Below are 17,905 nucleotides of genomic sequence, written 5' to 3' on the forward strand. Positions count from 1 at the left end.
GATACATCCCTTGCCCTTTCTGGGAGGGGAGAGATTTTCACTTTTCTCTTGATTTTGAAGCAGAGGATCGACATCATGACAAACTGCCTCATCCACCCTGTTAATATAACTCTGAAGGGGTCCCTCCCCCAATCTTGACCTTTAAATAGAGAAAATGTAGTTACGACGGGACGCCGACACTATACTGTGGATCAAGTGCTCAGGGCCCTTGAGAAAGAATCCAGCTAATGTTCAAAACATGAGACGAGAAATGTAATAAAATATAATGCTGTTATTAATAAAAATGGGATTTGGATACAAGTACACAATTGCTTTTTTTACTTAAAAAAAAAAAAAGAAGAAAATACCCGTGGGAGATCTTCTAGCATTTTACATCTCACCCACATCATGTTAACAATCTGAACCATGGAGCTGTGCACGCTTAAAAAAATACTATATTTTATATTACTTTGGAAGAACGATGCCTAAAATCCCTTATAAAAAATGACTGGGTTTTTTAAATTAATTATTAGGGAGGAAAATGACAAGAAATTTGTCAATGAAACGGCCTATGAACATCAAAACAATAAGGGGTCATTCAAGCAAAATCAAAATGGGAGGGGTGCCTCAAAGACCTCATACTGAAGGTCACTCTTGAAGACAGAGTGAAAGCAATAAAGATCAGCATAAAGCTCAGGGGGCCGCGCGGGAGACAAAGCACGTTACCTTGAAACTAGAGATGCATGAATTCTTCTCCGCTTCCTTCAGTGTTTCATTCACCCAGCTGACAATAGTGTCATCATTGACCTTCTGCCCGCCTCCAATGTCTTCAAGAATATTCAACGTGTACCTGAACAAAACCAAGAATGACTTCTGGAGAAAAGTCACTAAAGAATTCACAATTGTATAGCACAGGGAACTCTTCTCCATACTCTGCTGCTGCTGCTAAGTCGCTTCAGTTATGTCCAGCACCGTGTGACCCCATAGACAGCAGCCCACAAGGCTCCTCCGTCCATGGGATTTTCCAGGCAAGAGTACTGGAGTGGGGTGCCATTGCCTTCTCCATCTCAATACTCTATAATGACCTAAATGGGAAAAGACTCTAAAAGACACTGGATATATGTATTTGTATAACTGAATCACTTTGCTGTTCAGCAGAAAGTAACACAACATTGTAAGTCAACTATACTCCAATAAAAATTTTTAAAAATATATGAAGAAGAATTCACTATTCACAGAGTTGCCAGCATAGAAGTTTTTATTTTTTCCTGTCGCAGAAGATGGCCTGGATACCATTGCAGTTGAGGAACAAAGAATATGTAATAACACTAGTTCCTTTTAGAATAACAAAATAGAACTTTATATGTAGAGTGTGATGCAGAGCAAATACCACCGTCATTGTGGGAAGGCAAAGCAGAAGGGAAGCAAGGAGAGAAAAATGAAGCAAAGGCTTTGAACCAGTGGTGCTTTTCTTAAAGGAACCATGAAAATCAAGGAACAATTCAATGTTAGGCAAGCCCATAGCCCAAGCACATATATTCAGACAAGACTATCATTCAAAAAGACGTATGCACCCCTATGTTCAGAGCAGCACCATTCACAATAGGCAAGACATGGAGACAACCTGAATGTCCTCTGATAATGGATAAAGGAGACACACACACACACACATACACACAGGAATATTACTCGACACAAAAAGCATGAAATAACACATTTACAGCAACATGGATGAAACTAGAGGTGATCGTACTAAGTGAAGTAGGCCAGAAAGAGAAAGACAAACACCATATGATATCTTTTATACGTGGAATCTAAAATATGACATGCATGAACCTATCTACAAAACAGAAACAGATTCACAGACACGGAGAATAGACTTCTGTCTGCCGAGGGGGAAAGGGGCGGGGAAGGGAGGTATTGGAAGTATTTGGGGTTAGCAGATACAAACTGTTAATTATAGAATGAGATAAACAACAAGGCCCCACTCTATAGCACAGAGAACTGTATTCAACATCCTGTGACAAACCACAATGGGAAAAATATGGAAAAGAATGTATAAACATACATATATATATGTGCATGTATACCCGAATCACTGCTGTACAGCAGAAATTAACACAGCATTGTAAATCAGCTACAGGTCAATAAAAAAGGAAAAGCCCGACCAGCTAACATAAGAAAGAAAAAACATAAAAGTTTCCCCGGTATAAGACAGAAGTAGAAATTAATCTCTAGTTAATCTCTAGTTTGAGAGTAAGAACGATGGTATGGGGAGGGAGGAGGGAGGAGGGTTCAGGATGGGGAACACATGTATACCTGTGGTGGATTCATTTTGATATTTGGCAAAACTAATACAATTATGTAAAGTTTAAAAATCAAAAAAAAAAAAAAGAACTGCCTTTGAGACACACGATTATGAGAAATGTGGTGGTGGGGAACATTACGATGCTTCAAACTCTTAAAATTCCAGGGAGCCGAGAAGGCTCACCATTCCCCAAGCTGATCCCTCTCAAAAGGGAAATAGAGAGGCAAGCAGTGAGCAAGTGGGCAGGTCGGCTGGCCTCAGGGTTCAGTCTTGTTAAGGGGGAGAGGGAGGTGGTCAAATTACCCACGAAAGACTAGGGTTTCAGTGCGCATCGTCCAAACTGAAATTCAAGTCTCCAGCCTGTCTGGAGGGCCTCCCTAAATGAGGTCACCCTCCGCCCGGGGTTTTGCTTACATAACCCATCGGGTATCTTCCTCCAGTTAACGCTTCTGTGGAAAACACCGTCCTTCATGATCTCCCACACAGCTTTCAAGTGTTATCTCTGAAAAAGGAGTAACGACCCACTTTCTTCAGATGAAAGCACTTCCCCATCACTGGTGATGAGGAGGAAAAGAGCTTCTGCAACTTGTCTTTAGCAAAAAATAAAATTTGGTGGAGGGGGGAGTGCTTCCCTGGTGGCTCAGTGGTAAAGAATCTGCCTGCCAAACTAGAAGACATAAGCGATGCAGGTTCAATCCCTGGGTTGGGAAGATCCTTGGGAGGAGGAAATGGCAACCCACTCCAGTATTCTTGCCTGGAAAATCCCACAGACAGAGGATCCTGGCGGGCCACAGTCCATGGGGTTGCAAAAAGTCAAACTCAACTTGAGAGATTGAGCACGCACACACGTACGCTTATTGTTGATTCACTTTGCTGTATAGCAGAGCCGTCTATGGGGTCGCACAGAGTCGGACACGACTGAAGCGACTTAGCAGCAGCAGCAGCAGCAGAAACTAATACAACTGTAAAGCAATTATACTCCAATAAAGATTAAAGAAATGAAATGGCCCCATGAGTCCCAGCTTTAGGCTGGGCCTCATCCAACAGCAGGGGATGGATGGGATTTGGGGCTGGAGGGGCTGTGATTATGACTTTCGTGCTTTCCTGCCATGGAACTCGTGGTTTATTGATATAATATGTGACCCGGAGGGGCAAACCTAGCTGCTTTGTTTTTCACAGACCTATCCCCAATTCGCTGTCCACAGCCTCTTTGATGTGGAGAGAATTCCCTCCTTTGCCTGCTGCAGACTCGGCTCCTTTGCTGGAGTCTACTGTTGCTGTCTGCTGGCAGTCTACTTGCCTCAGGCTTTTGTCTCCAAATGTACACACACGCAATCTGCCAGCTTTCCAATCTGAGAACAATTTCCAGGCTACTGAAGGGGAAAGGGAGGTTTAGGCTCTCATTTGTTTTTAGGGGGGAAATGACATGCCATTTATTGTCCAGATAAATGACCAAATTAACACATCTGTGCAAACCAGTGACATAAATTTCAGCTAGAACTGGCTCTAAATTTATTAGACCTGTTAATATGTGGCACACAGAGAAAGAAAAAAATCCCCTTCTGCTGGAATTTACATAATCAGTCATTTCATCACCTTCAACAGTAAGGAATTTCTCTGTCCATTTTCTTATATGAAATTATTATTATTATTTTTTAATCTTTTGACCATGCCACACAGCATGTGGGATCTTAGTTGCCTGATAGGGATCAAATCGTGCCCCAAGCATTGGCAGCTTGGAGTCTTAACCACTGAACCACCAGGGAAGTCCCCACAATTCTTATACAGTAAAGATTCATGAGAAATAGGACTTATTAACCAGGAAGAGACTCAGCTCAAACTAGCCCTTGTTATATATATATATATATACCAGCCTTGTTGTTGGGTCACATTTTTATAAAACTCAAAACAAAGATCATATTACGAGGTGATTTTCAGATATTATGAAATTCAAAATAGAATAGAGTTGGCCTGAGTATTTTTTTAAGTCACTAAAACAAAATATCAAAGATGCTTTCATCTCCAGACCCAAGAGTCAATTTAACTGTGGCAACTAAAAAGACTTTGGTTTTGGTTTTCAAAGCAATCAGTACCAAAAGCCATTCTGTTAAGAATTAAACACACACGGGAAATAAAATAGTGGGGAGTTCAGAAGGCGTTTCTGAAAATACACTGGTAAGAACAGCTCTTAGGAACTTTCAGCAATGTTCTAGATACAGGCATTGTAACAGGGACTACAGTTAAAGCTGCTTTAGCTCTGGTGTTTTCTGTGCCAGAGAAGCCTATGACATCTGCCTTTGATCATTAAAGAGATCCCAGTTGAGAAAAGGGTAATGGAGCATCATATTTGATAAAGTAAATGTAAATCAGGTAGTGATTATGATCACTTCTGACCACCCTCCATCACCTGGGAACACTGACATAATTACTCTGAGGACCATTATAAATATTAGGACCTGCAGACAGTGGCCTGGGAATAGAGCTTCTGTGCTTCAGGAAATGACAACCCTTGTCTCTGCCATTACATTGTTAGATATAATGTAATGTGACATATGGTTTCTGGGGCTTCCTTCCAGGTAGAAAAATGAATTAAGTCATTCTAACTTAGGCTCTCGGAGAAGGCAATGGCAACCCACTCCAGTACTCTGGAAAATCCCATGGGCAGAGGAGCCTGGTAGGCTGCAGTCCAGGAGGTCGCTAAAATTCAGAAACAACTGAGTGACTTCACTTTCACACATTGGAGAAGGAAATGGCAACCCACTTCAGTGTTCTTGCCTGGAGAATCCCAGGGACGGGGGAGCCTGGTGGGCTGCCATCTATGGGGTCGCACAGAGTCGGACACGACTGAAGTGACTTAGCAGCAGCAACAGCAGCAGCAACATAGGTTCTAATTAAGGAATGGAAGACTTCAGCCTGCTCAGGGATATCAGTATAGGAGGAAAAGAGCAAAGCATATAAAAGTGAACAAGTTAATGCTTACAGCTTTGCTATCTAGAATTCTCCCTAGGCTCATGCTTTTGTACCAAAAATTGTTTACTTTTCTCATCATTTATCTTGCATTTGTGTATCTTATTATATTCTACTATTGATTAAATAATTTGTCCACAGAGCTCTCACATTTTAATCAAATTTATATTTGGCTCTACAAGGTATGCACATGAGTTTGAGTGAACTCCGGGAGACAGTGAAGGACAGGGGAGCCTGGTGTGCTGCAGTCCATGGGGTTTCAAAGACACGACTGAGTGACTCAGCAACAACTAAAAGGTATCTAAAGTTCTCTGTTATAGAAGTAGCAGGAAATTCTGCTTCTGGTCATGATGGAATAACAGGAATCAGACTGACCCTTCTGCCTTAAACACATAAAACCCAATGAAAAAACATGAAATGGTGTTGTCTAGACTTGATGACTGAAAGCACAAAACAGGGGTCCCTGAGAAGGAAAACGAATGTGGTGAGCCCTAAGATTGTCCCAGCTGATCGCACAGAGAATTTCCAGGCTGCAGTGCAGGGCAAGAGAACTCAAACAGAGCATGACAGTCTCGATGAGCTGATGGGACAGGGTTGCGAACTCAAGGAAGCCACGGTGCTAGAATGTGTGTGGCAGAAGAGCAGAGAGAAGAGAGCTGCCCAGAGAGTAGAGTCATCTAGAACAAAAGCTCCAGAGATCTTCAGAAGTTCTGCCTCGAGTGCTTAGCAGAGTGCGACTTGGTGCATGCATTTGAGCAAATACACTGAGGCTGGGAAAAGAACTTGCAGAAATGAATGGGCAGAGCAATCCTTGGAGTTCACACAAGCGTGGGATACATCTGGCTCCCACCAGTCAGAGTAGACAAATCTCATGATATATGGAGCATCAAATAAAGTACTCAGATGAGATTATCTCAGTATTGAGAAGCAAAATGAGCTCGAGATTAATTAAGATTTTAAGTAAGCCCCCAAAGAATCAAATTTTGTTTAAGTAACGTAACTGCATCCCACCAATCCATCCTAAAGGAGATCAGGCCTGGGCGTTCATTGGAAGGACTGATGTTGAAGCTGAAACACCAATACTTTGGCCACCTGATGCAAAGAGCTGATTCATTTGAAAAGACCTTGATTCTGGGAAAGATTGAGGGCAGGAGGAGAAGGAGATGACAGAAGATGAGATGGTTGGATGGCATCACTAACTCAATGGACATGGGTTTGGGTAGATTCCGGGAGTTGGTGATGGACAGGGAGGCCTGGCTTGCTGTGGTTCATGGGGTCGCAAAGAGTCAGACACAACTGAGCAACTGAATTGAACTGCATCCCAGTGGCTCAGAGGGTAAACTGTCTATCTGCAATACAGGAGACCCAGGTTCGATTCCTGGGTTGGGAAGATCCCCTGGAGAAGGAAATGGCAACCCACTCCAGTACCCTTGCCTGGAAAATCCCATGGACGGAGAAGCCTGGTAGGCTACAGTCCATGGGGTCGCAAAGAATCAGACACGACTGAGGGATTTCACTTTCTTTAAAGGAATACAGAAATATCTAGCAAATGGCAAGGTAAAATTCACAATGCCTTACATACAGCGAAAAATCAGTAGGCATTCCAGGAAGCAAGAAAGTATGAGCCATAGTGAGGTTAAAAATCAATTAATAGAAACAGAAATAGCAGTTATTGTACTTATATTCTATAGCTCAAGAAGGTTAAGAGATAAAGGAGATGTCAAAAAGACCTAAATCAAATTTCTACATATGAAAACTATAAAGTCTGAGATGAAAAACATATACACCAAATGGAATTAATGGTAGACGTTGTAGAAGAGAGTAGTGAATTTAAGACAATAGAAATTATCCCAAATGAAACAGAGAAGAAAAAATGAAACATAAAAAGATGATCTGAGTATCAATGAATTCTGGGACAACTTCAATGATCAAATACTTAAGAGTCCTGAAAAACTAGGGTGGGTGGATACAGGAGTCAAATTTGAATAAATAAAGGCCAACGTTTTTCCAAATTTGATGAAAATTGTAAACCCACAGATGCAAGAAGCTCAACAAACCTCAAGTGCAAGAAACACCAAAGTACATCATAATCAAACTACTTAAAAGCGATGATTAAGAGAAAATCTTGAAAGAAGCCAGAAAAGAAAAGACATGACCTACGGAGGAACAAAGGAGAAGTCAATGGCAACCCACTCCAGTATTCTTCCCTGGAGACTCCCATGGCCAGAGGGGCCTGGCAGGCCATGGGCCACAGGGTCGAAAGCAGACACAACTGAAGCGACTCAGCACTGAGGAACAAAGATAAGAAATACAATAGATTTATCACTGGAAACAATGCAAGCTAGAAGACAGTGAACGCTACCTTCAAAATAACGAAAGAAAAAACTATTAACCTAGAATTCTACACTCAGATAAAATACCTTGCAAAAATGAAATAAAGAGTTTATCAGACATATAGAAGCTGAAATAATTCCTTGCCAACAGATCTGCACCACTAGAAATATTTCAAGTAGAAGGCAAATGGTATCAGATAGAAATCTGGATCTAGAGCATGAAAAGAGAAGCACCCGAAATGACAGATATGTAGGTAAATATAGCATATTTCCCCCCTTTATTTTGAAAGTCCCTTTAAAGGATAAGCAACTGTATTTACATCAATCAGTTAAAAGTTAGAGGATGGGGGAAAAAACGTATCATGCTAAAACTAATCAAGAAGCTGTATCACTATCTGGAAAAATAGCTTTTAGAGAAAAAGAGTATCATCAGGCATAGGGTAACTCCATATGAAAAAGGGTGATTCATTAAGAATTAAGGTTGTTATGACAACCTTAAATGCTAATGAACTTGACAATAGAATTTCAAAGTACCTGAAACAAAACTGATAGAAATGAAAGAAAAAACAAACAAACAAAAAAGCAGGACACGCCCAGCCCCCCTACACACTCCTTTGGGTTTCATTTTAGCTTAAAATATAGTTTTACTGGATTAAATCACATTCCTGAAATTTGCTAGTACTTTTCTAGATTAAAAAATACATTCAATCAAACCAATATTGTAAAGCGACCATCAATTAATTAAAAATAAACAAATATAATTTAAAAAATAAAGAATTTGTTCAACAAAATGCCATTCCCTGAGCTGTATTACCTTCTCATTAACTGCCAGACCAAGGCCAACGTTAGGGTGCGGTTTCCTTCATTGAGGTCTTGTCCCCCAATGCCAACCAGGGAGAACTTTGCTTGATTCTTCCCCAGTTCCACTGCATAGTTACAATTCTCAAGCTGTTAATGAGCAGGAAACAATCTAATGTCATCATCTCTTTGATGATAAATACCAGAGGAAGTAAGATGATAAAAATAGACACAAAATGAAATAATAAGGTCAGACTGAATAATCTCTCAAGTCTCTAGTTCTGCAATTCTAGGATTCTAAATTAGTCAAATAATTTTCCATCTTTTTAAAAAATTTTATTTGGCTGCACCGGGTCTCAGTTGGGGCATGCAGGATCTGGTTTCCCAACCAGGACTGAAACCCCAGACCCCCTGCAATGAGAGCTTGGAGTCTTAACCACTGGACCATCAGGGAAGCCTGATTTATTTCCACCTTTTCTTAAAGAGTGCCACTCACTCTCATCAAAAGAAAAAAAAATATTCATAGTATACCAGGTGTAAAGCCAAAATGAGTTATTATGATGACCATTTTCATGGCTCTATCCCATGACATAACTAGAAAGCCATACTAAATAACCTGTCTATAATATCCCTAAAATAGTTGCATTTGTAGAGACTGACCTGGAAAATCCAGATCCTGTAAGCACACAGTAGACCGACATATGGGATGGGTGTTCCCGTGGCTACGATTCACGGATTACTGGGTCACAGGGACGATAAATGGTGGGAAATGTTCGTGCCACCCCCATGGCTGTGGCTGCTTTTACAAAACAATGTGTTCTCACTAGACATACTATTTGTACATGTCAAACTGTTAGCACAGGTTTCGATCCTTTAGAAAATTAGAATGAGGATCTTGCTGGAGGGAAAGGCACCCCACAGCTCTGCTTGCTCTAATTATCTTAATTAGAATTTTTACATCATGACGCTTAAAGACATCCAACACAGAATTATAAATAAGCAATCAGCTGAAATAATGAACTCCCTTTAATAAAAACCACTCAGGTTTCTGATTGCTGTACTCTTAAGTTAATCCCTGGATAAGCATTTCTTATCTGAGCTTGGCTTCCTGATAAAAGTATTCACACAGTGCTCTTGTGGGCTTATGACTTCATCTGACGACCAGAACCTCACAAGAGTCATCATTTACCTTCTTCATGTTACCCCCCAGTTTGGGGTATGGTGGTTTGTTTACTCTGCTCCAGTCAACAGGGACTTTAATCTTTTCATAGAGCTGGAAGATGACCAGGGCATCTGATAAGTCACTAAATGAAAACAAACACAAAGAATTCTCAGATACCCAACATTTATGGAGGGCCTGGAGCGGGCCAGGCAATTCTTTACATATTAGTTCAAGGAACATTCCCAGCAACTTGGCCACACTGGTATCAGTCACTTCATCTTTAGAGGGGAGGAAATTCTGACTCAGAGAAAGGGAGGGAGCTTCCTAGAAGTGTCCTCCAGGTGTGACCACTAATACCTCTTCAGCAGAAACATATATTCTCCAGAAAAATAAATAGCTCCAACAGCATTGGAGACACGCCCACAAACTGAACATTTACTGTTTGGCCTGCTTGTGAGCAGATCTTGGGTAGATGTGTCAGAGAGTCGATTTGTTCTTTTGCTGCTGGATTATGAATTTTGTACAGTAAGTCCCCAACATATGAACCTTCAAGTTGCAAACTTTCAAAGACGCAAATGTATGTTTGCATGTCTAATCACATAAGTTAGAGCATGTGTCTGGCATACATTGTCATGCGCCTGCACCCTCTACAAGTGGCTATGCTTCTGGGTACTTGACTGTACAGGCTTCCCTGGTGGCTCAGACAGTAAAGCGCCTGTCTAGAATGCGGGAGACCCGGGCTCGAGCCCTGGGTTGGGAAGATCCCCTGGAGAAGGAAATGGCAATCCACTCCAGTACTATTGCCTGGAAAATCCCATGGACAGAGGAGCCTGGTAGGCTACAGTCTATGGGATCACAAAGAATCGGACACAACTGAGTGATTTCATTTCATCTTCCCTGGTGGCTCATCGGAAAAGAATCCACCTGCCAATGCAGGAGATGTGGGTTTGATCCCTGGGTTGGGAAGATCCTCTGGAGAAAGAAATGGCAACCCACTCCAGTATTCTTGCCTGCGAAATTCCATGGAGAGAGGAGCCTGGCAGGCTATAGTCCATGGGGGAACAAAGAGTCGGACACGACTGAGCAACTGAACATGCTCGTAGGATGCGCATATAGAGTACAGTATCTTTATTTCTTGCCTGTCCGTTGATGCCAGCCCCTGTGTGCCAGCTGCTGTACTGTACCACAATACTTTCCAAGGTACCGTAAGATTAAAAATGTTTTTCTTTATTTTTGTGTTTGTTTTTAATGTATTATTTGTGTGGAAAGTATTATAAACCTATTACAGTACAGTACTACATAGCCGATTGCGTTAGTTGGTTACCTAGGCTGACTTTGTTGGGCTTTTGAACAAAATGGGCTTATGAACACCCTCTCCGAACGGAACTCATTCATATGTAGGGGACTTGCTATACTAAATACATAGCAAGGTTGGTGTATGCAAGTGAGTTTTTCAACACCTGCTGCTCAATTCGGCGTTTCCCCTCTTCTCACTGAGGTGCGCACATTTTTCGAAGAGAACTGCACACCAGAGTGATATCTGAAATCTTGGGCATCTTCACAGGTCTTGGTATCTCATATTCAGGAAGAGGCCCTCAATATTCTTACCTGTACAAATGATTGACTCGCGGGTTTACACCCAAGGAGTTCATCCAGTTCCTAAACGTCCGCTCTTCTCTCGTCTCACCTAAATGAATGAAGGCTAGTTATCTTTCAGGCACCAAGAAAATATGCTTTTTTATGATCAAAGTTTAACTAAAGCAGCTGTCACAAACACCGAAAGTAGAATTAAAAAATATAAAAACCCTAACGGATTTGAATGAGGGTTGCTATTCTGCATTAATTGTTTTTCCATTTCAGTTCAATGAGAACAGCATCTATTATTATTAACAGCGTACAAGAGCCCATGAGGGTAAACTGTTCAGGGTTGTCCCTCAAAGGCTTACATTCTTTCTGGAAGAACATGTGTTTTGAGAATCAAAGAGGGATCATGCAAGCTAGAGGGCTACCATATGAGGTGGATATTTATATTTGAGTTCAGATAAAGGAGAAAATTGTACAGGCTACATTTGGAGGCAGTGCAATTTGAGCTCTACCTTAGAGGGCTAGTAAAATCTGGATGGTAAAGAGAAAATAGGAGGGGATGTGGGGGGACAAGTAAGGAGGGCGGGGTAGGAGATTATGTAAATATGAACACAAAGGGAACGACAGACAAGGTCTGTATTAAGACTATTAGAAACTGACTTTTCAGATATCTGTGTAGTGCAGTCCACACCGATAAGGCTGTCTAGTGGCTGGAACCAGAATCGGGGATCTTTGGATGCCAGGTAGCAGATTTTGGTTGATATATTAGACAATGACAGTCATTATGGGTTCTTTTTTAATTACTATAATAAATTCTCGAGCAAGGCAGAGTTATAATGAAAGCAGTACTATGATGTGTTTGGCAGCAGTGCGCAGAATTACTGAAAGGCAATATGCATTTAAATTAAACACACAGAGGGGACAGTGTTTGACACAGCACATAGGAGCATTCAAGTGCTTGATGGATGGAGGGCTAGGCCCCTAAGACCTATTGAAACAGTTTGTGTATGATTTAGTAAGAGTCCGGAAGAGCAGAAAGGAAAAATAACAATCTAAAAGTCGTTCTGTGGGAAGAATTATTAGTATTTGCTGATTCAAGAGATTTAGGGGTGAAGGAGAGGAAGATACCAAAGTGGAACCCAGGGTTTTGGTGACTGAAGAGAGAAAAATGTGGTATGATTCATGGAAATGGAGAATTTCTAAACGAGAGTGGATGGGATGGGAGGTTGGGGGGTGGGTAGAGAGGCAATGCAGGAGGGGGGAAATGATCAATTCTGCTTTTCATATTGATCAATTCTGATCAATACGCTGAATTTCAACTGACAGTGATGGACCCAAATGTAGATTATCTAGAAGCAGCTGGAAATGGGTGGTGAGAGGGCTTGGCATACAAACTTGGTAGTCAACAGAATGCATGGGCCCCTGACCACCACACATCAATCATACAAATGCAGAGCGCTGGAACATGGATTGACTGCATTTCCAGCTGGAGTAAAGCACTGCAGAAAAGGATTAATCTTTAAAATGTAGATTTCCTTTCTTTGGGGATATTCATTTATTATTATTTTTGCATTGATTTTTCTATCTCAATATTGGGACTCATTCACAATGGAAAAAAGAGAAAAACATCTCTGGCAACTTCACCTATTAGAACCTGACTAAAAGCTATGTGACTTTTATCTAGGTTTAGGGCATTAACCCCCTAAATATAACTGTCATGGATTTTGCCTCAAAATATTATTCCATGACCCCCATTACCCAAATCAGAGACAAAACAAAAACCTCAGTAAGCACCTCTTAGCATAAGTTAAATATCACTTTTAGATGACAAGTGGCTGCAATTTCTTGCCTCTAGGAATTAACACTCAGTCCATTAAGTACATAAATTAGGCTTTTGGAACTCAGGATTTATTTCATCCAATAATTAAATGCACTGTCTTCCCTAAAACATTTAATTCTGATAATGGATGAAGCCCATGTATAATGGATACGATAGAATGGTAGTTGATTATTCCTCCTTGGCTGTAATTGACTTGATTAATCTATTTATTCTCTTTGTTAGGTACCAGAGAATTGATGACCTGTTCGCAAATCTCCCACGTGAGGGGCTTATGTTTGCTTAGGAGGTGATTCTGAATTACTCTTGAATTACAACTGTGACTGCTTCTCAGAACATTTACCCAACTGGTTTCCAGTTACCTTCAAGAGCCCCCCAGTCGATGTCCTGATTCTCAGGCTTGTGCAGGGCAGGGTATTTGTTAAAGAGGTTGGCAATAAAAGCCAAGTTCAGCTTGGGGTTTCCTCGGACAACATCCGTGGCCGTGACAAACTGGCGGCAGCCCAGCCTCTCCGCCTGCTGCAACATGCATTCTGCCCTCTGGATGTCGTCTTTCTCCTGCGATGGAAAAGGACACCCATCTCAAGGCTGGGTCAGAGCTTCTCCAGGCACAAAGCAGACACGGGTTACATGAAAAACAGACGGGCATCTTACCAAAACCCTCAGTGTTCGACCTCAGGGAGACACCTAATAAGAGCAAATCATTCCTTCCATTTGCCTGGACCCACATCACAAGGGCGCTTCCCTGGTGGCTCAGACAATAAATAATCTGCCTGCAATGTGGGAGACCCAGGTTCTATCCCTGGGTTGGGAAGATCCCCTAGAGAAAGGACTGGCTACCTACTCCAGTATCCTCCCATGGACAGAGGAGCCTGGTGGGCTACAGTTCATGGGTCATGAAGATTCAGACATGACTGAGTGATTAACACACATACACACACACAAATCAGAGTTTCAAGTAAGAGGAATATCCACTTAATTAATCGAGTCTTCCTATCTTTATACAGAGCAGGACCATTTCAGATGAATGGCTGTCTCGTTTTTAAAGAGATGCAATAGATTCTACAATTTTATCATTTAAGTTGATCTTAATTATTTTCAACCATTAGGCTTTCTTTTTATTATCTTCTGGCATAGCAGCAGCAGTAGTAATATTAGTCGCTCAGTTGTGTCCGACTCTTTGAAACCCCATGCACTGTAGCCCATCAGGCTCCTCTGTCCATGCGATTCTCCAGGCAAGAATACTGGAGTGGGTAGCTGTTCCCTTCTCCAGGCAATCTTCTTGTACAGACTTCACAAAAAGTTCATTTATTAAATAATAAATTACATTTATTTTTAGTTCATTAAAAATATTTACATCTGCAAACAAGCGCTTTTGATTAGTTTAACTTCTTTACCCACATTCAGCTGGTGTACCTGCAACTCTGACAAGATAAAATTTAACCTACATAGTGTCACTGATAGAATATATAACACCAATTTGGCTTTGCAGACTTCAGATTGAACATCAATAAACTGTGGAAAATTCTGAAAGAGATGGGAATACCAGACCACCTGATCTGCTTCTTGAGAAATTTGTATGCAGGTCAGGAAGCAACAGTTAGAACTGGACATGCAACAACAGACTGGTTCCAAATAGGAAAAGGAGTTCGTCAAGGCTGTATATTGTCACCTTGCTTATTTAACTTCTATGCAGAGTACATCATGAGAAACGCTGGACTGGAAGAAACACAAGCTGGAATCAAGACTGCCGGGAGAAATATCAATAACCTCAGATATGCAGATGACACCACCCTTATGGCAGAAAGTGAAGAGGAACTAAAAAGCCTCTTGATGAAAGTGAAAGTGGAGAGTGAAAAAGTTGGCTTAAAGCTCAACATTCAGAAAATGAAGATCATGGCATCTGGTCCCATCACTTCATGGGAAATAGATGGGGAAACAGTGGAAACAGTGTCAGACTTTATTTCTGGGGGCTCCAAAATCACTGCAGATGGTGACTGCAGCCATGAAATTAAAAGACGCTTACTCCTTGGAAGGAAAGTTATGACCAACCTAGATAGCATATTCAAAAGCAGAGACATTACTTTGCCAACAAAGGTTCGTCTAGTCAAGGCTATGGTTTTTCCTGTGGTCATGTATGGATGTGAGAGTTGGACTGAGAAGTTGGCTGAGTGCCGAAGAATTGATGCCTTTGAACTGTGGTGTTGGAGAAGACTCTTGAGAGTCCCTTGGACTGCAAGGAGATCCAACCAGTCCATTCTGAAGGAGATCAGCCCTGGGATTTCTTTGGAAGGAATGATGCTAAAGCTGAAACTCCAGTACTTTGGCCACCTCATTCGAAGAGTTGACTCATTGGAGAAGACTCTGATGCTGGGAGGGATTGGGGGCAAAAGGAGAAGGGGACGACAGAGGATGAGATGGCTGGATGGCATCACTGACTCGATGGACGTGAGTCTGAGTGAACTCTGGGAGTTGGTGATGGACAGGGAGGCCTGGCGTGCTGTGATTCATGGGGTCGCAAAGAGTTGGACACGACTGAGCGACTGATCTGATCTGATCTGATCTGATACAATACAACGCTCCTCCGCCACTGCGGCCGCGACTTGGTCTGAGCGCCAGGACCCTCCGGCGGACCACTCCGCAGCTATGGAAGACATGAACGAGTACAGCGACATAGAAGAATTCGCAGAGGGATCCAAGATCAACGCGAGCAAGAACCAGCAGGATGACGGTAAAATGTTTATTGGAGGTTTGAGCTGGGATACAAGCAAGAAAGATCTAACTGAATATTTGTCTCGATTTGGGGAAGTTGTGGACTGCACGATGAAAACAGATCCTGTTACTGGAAGATCAGGAGGATTTGGATTTGTGCTTTTCAAGCATGCTGCTAGTGTTGATAAGGTTTTGGAACTGAAAGAACACAAACTGGATGGCAAATTGATAGACCCTAAAAGGGCCAAAGTTTTAAAGGGGAAGGAACCCCCAAAAAAGGTTTTCGTGGGTGGATTGAGCCCAGATACTTCAGAGGAACAAATTAAAAGAATATTTTGGAGCCTTTGGAGAGATTGAAAATATTGAACTTCCTGTGGATACAAAAACAAATGAAAGAAGAGGATTTTGCTTTATTACATACATAGACGAGGAGCCAGTAAAGAAATTGTTAGAAAGCAGATACCATCAAACTGGTTCTGGGAAGTGTGAAATCAAAGTTGCACAACCCAAAGAGGTAGCAACAGCAGCAACAAAAGGGAGGAAGAGGCGCTACAGCTGGTGGGCGAGGTGGTACTAGGGCTCGAGGCCGAGGTCAGGGCCAAAACTGCAACCAAGGATTTAATAACTATCATGATCAAGGATATGGGAATTACAGTGGTGCCTATGGTGGTGATCAAAACTGTAGTGGCTATGGCGGCTATGATTATACTGGGTATAACTATGGGAACTATGAATATGGACGGGGATATGCAGACTACAGTGGCCAACAGAGCACTTATGGCAAGGCATCCCGAGGGGGTGGCAATCACCAAAACAATTACCAGCCGTATTAAAGGGGACACTGCCGAAAACAGGAAGAGATTGCCAAAGTAACCATCTTGCAGGAGGACACTGAAGGTTGGTCTTCTGTTGATCTAAGATGATTATTTTGTAAAAGACTTTCTAGTGTACAAGACACAATTTGTGTCCAATTGTATATAGCCGCCAATTAGTTTTCTTGGTTTTTACTTTGTCTTTTGCTATCTGTGTTATGACTCTGTGGATTTGTGTTTATACAGACTTTGTTTGTATGATTACATGTTAAATCCCAAATAAATGCTTCCTTATGTGATTGTTTTTCTATATCAGGTACTAAATAACTCTGTAAAAGTGTAATTTTAAATAAGCAATGATTAACGCACAGTTTATTTTGTAGGGAGTCTTGCTCCATAGGAAGAGAAAACTGTGGTCCTTTATGAATAGGCAGCTACAGTGTCTGCTCTTTTGCCCTTGTTTGTTAGATGTATTCTGTGCTCTCAAGGGAGAAGGAAATGGCAACCCACTCCAGTGTTCTTGCCTGGAGAATCCCAGGGATGGGGGAGCCTGGTGGGCTGCCGTCTATGGGGTCACATAGAGTCGGACACGACTGAAGCAACTTAGCAGTAGCATGCTCTTAAGACTTCATTTTCCTCTCTAACCGAGGCTTCCATCATAACCTTTAATGTTGTTTCCTCTCTGCCTATCTGGAGACATTGTCATGAAAGCTTCTGTGGCATAGTTATACTGTTGTGATTAGTGGGAGCTTTCTAGTAGACCATGAGTCTCTGGTTATATTTTGAAAAGTAAATTTTTAATGGCACAAAGCATGCTGGTAGCTCCTTTTATGAAGAAAATGTTTTGCTTTGTTCTTGTCTTTGGAAAGGCATTTTTCAATGGATTGTTGTATTCAGTGGTCTGCTAGAAAGAGCTTTGACTAATCATAATATCATAACTTTGTTTTCTTGATTTAAATGTCCAGATATACCCATTGCGGAGTCGGGGGCCTAAAGCTGTGTTATAAGAGCTACAGGTTAAGAATAGCAGATATGGTTAGATTTTACACAACAATTTTGGCAAATAGGTATGAAGTTATTAAAGTTTGAACAAAACTTAGATTAAAAGATTTGAAGTAGTAGTTAAGTCAATTAATTGTATTCTATTCTGTTGGTTTAATGTCACAGCAAGCACCAAACTGAACAAAATGTTTTCTCTTGGGGCCTTGTTAGGAAGCTGTACTGGGTGTTAACTGTTAGATGGTGTGAGTTCTTAGAAGGCATGGGTAGTGGGTTTCAGTCATTTTTTTATGTGGTTAGTGCATGAGCTGAGTAGCTGAGCATAATCACACTCAGACATAAAAGAGTAATGGAGAAGGCTAACCCTTGATTCTCATGTAAATGCAAGTCTTGTGTGACCAAGTCATGTCATTA

At 41.5% G+C, this 17,905-nt stretch overlaps 1 protein-coding gene and 1 pseudogene across 2 annotated transcripts in view; one reads left to right on the top strand and one right to left on the bottom strand.

Annotated features, from left to right (window-relative positions):
• The window catches only part of LCP1 (lymphocyte cytosolic protein 1), a 69,559-nt gene that overhangs the window by 11,726 nt on the left and 39,928 nt on the right, over nt 1–17,905 (bottom strand). For both annotated transcript variants that reach the window (XM_005896743.3, XM_070380280.1), the window contains exons 10-14: nt 13,331–13,526; nt 11,156–11,234; nt 9,575–9,689; nt 8,402–8,535; nt 706–829 (exon numbers count right to left, since the gene is read on the bottom strand). In XM_005896743.3, the coding sequence (XP_005896805.3) occupies nt 706–829; nt 8,402–8,535; nt 9,575–9,689; nt 11,156–11,234; nt 13,331–13,526 (648 nt within the window). The remainder of the gene's footprint in view (nt 1–705; nt 830–8,401; nt 8,536–9,574; nt 9,690–11,155; nt 11,235–13,330; nt 13,527–17,905) is intronic.
• LOC102288003 (heterogeneous nuclear ribonucleoprotein D-like pseudogene) lies at nt 15,531–17,613 on the top strand (annotated as a pseudogene).

This window comes from Bos mutus, chromosome 12 (genome assembly GCF_027580195.1).
Source record: "Bos mutus isolate GX-2022 chromosome 12, NWIPB_WYAK_1.1, whole genome shotgun sequence".
Classification (NCBI taxonomy): Eukaryota; Metazoa; Chordata; class Mammalia; order Artiodactyla; family Bovidae; genus Bos; species Bos mutus.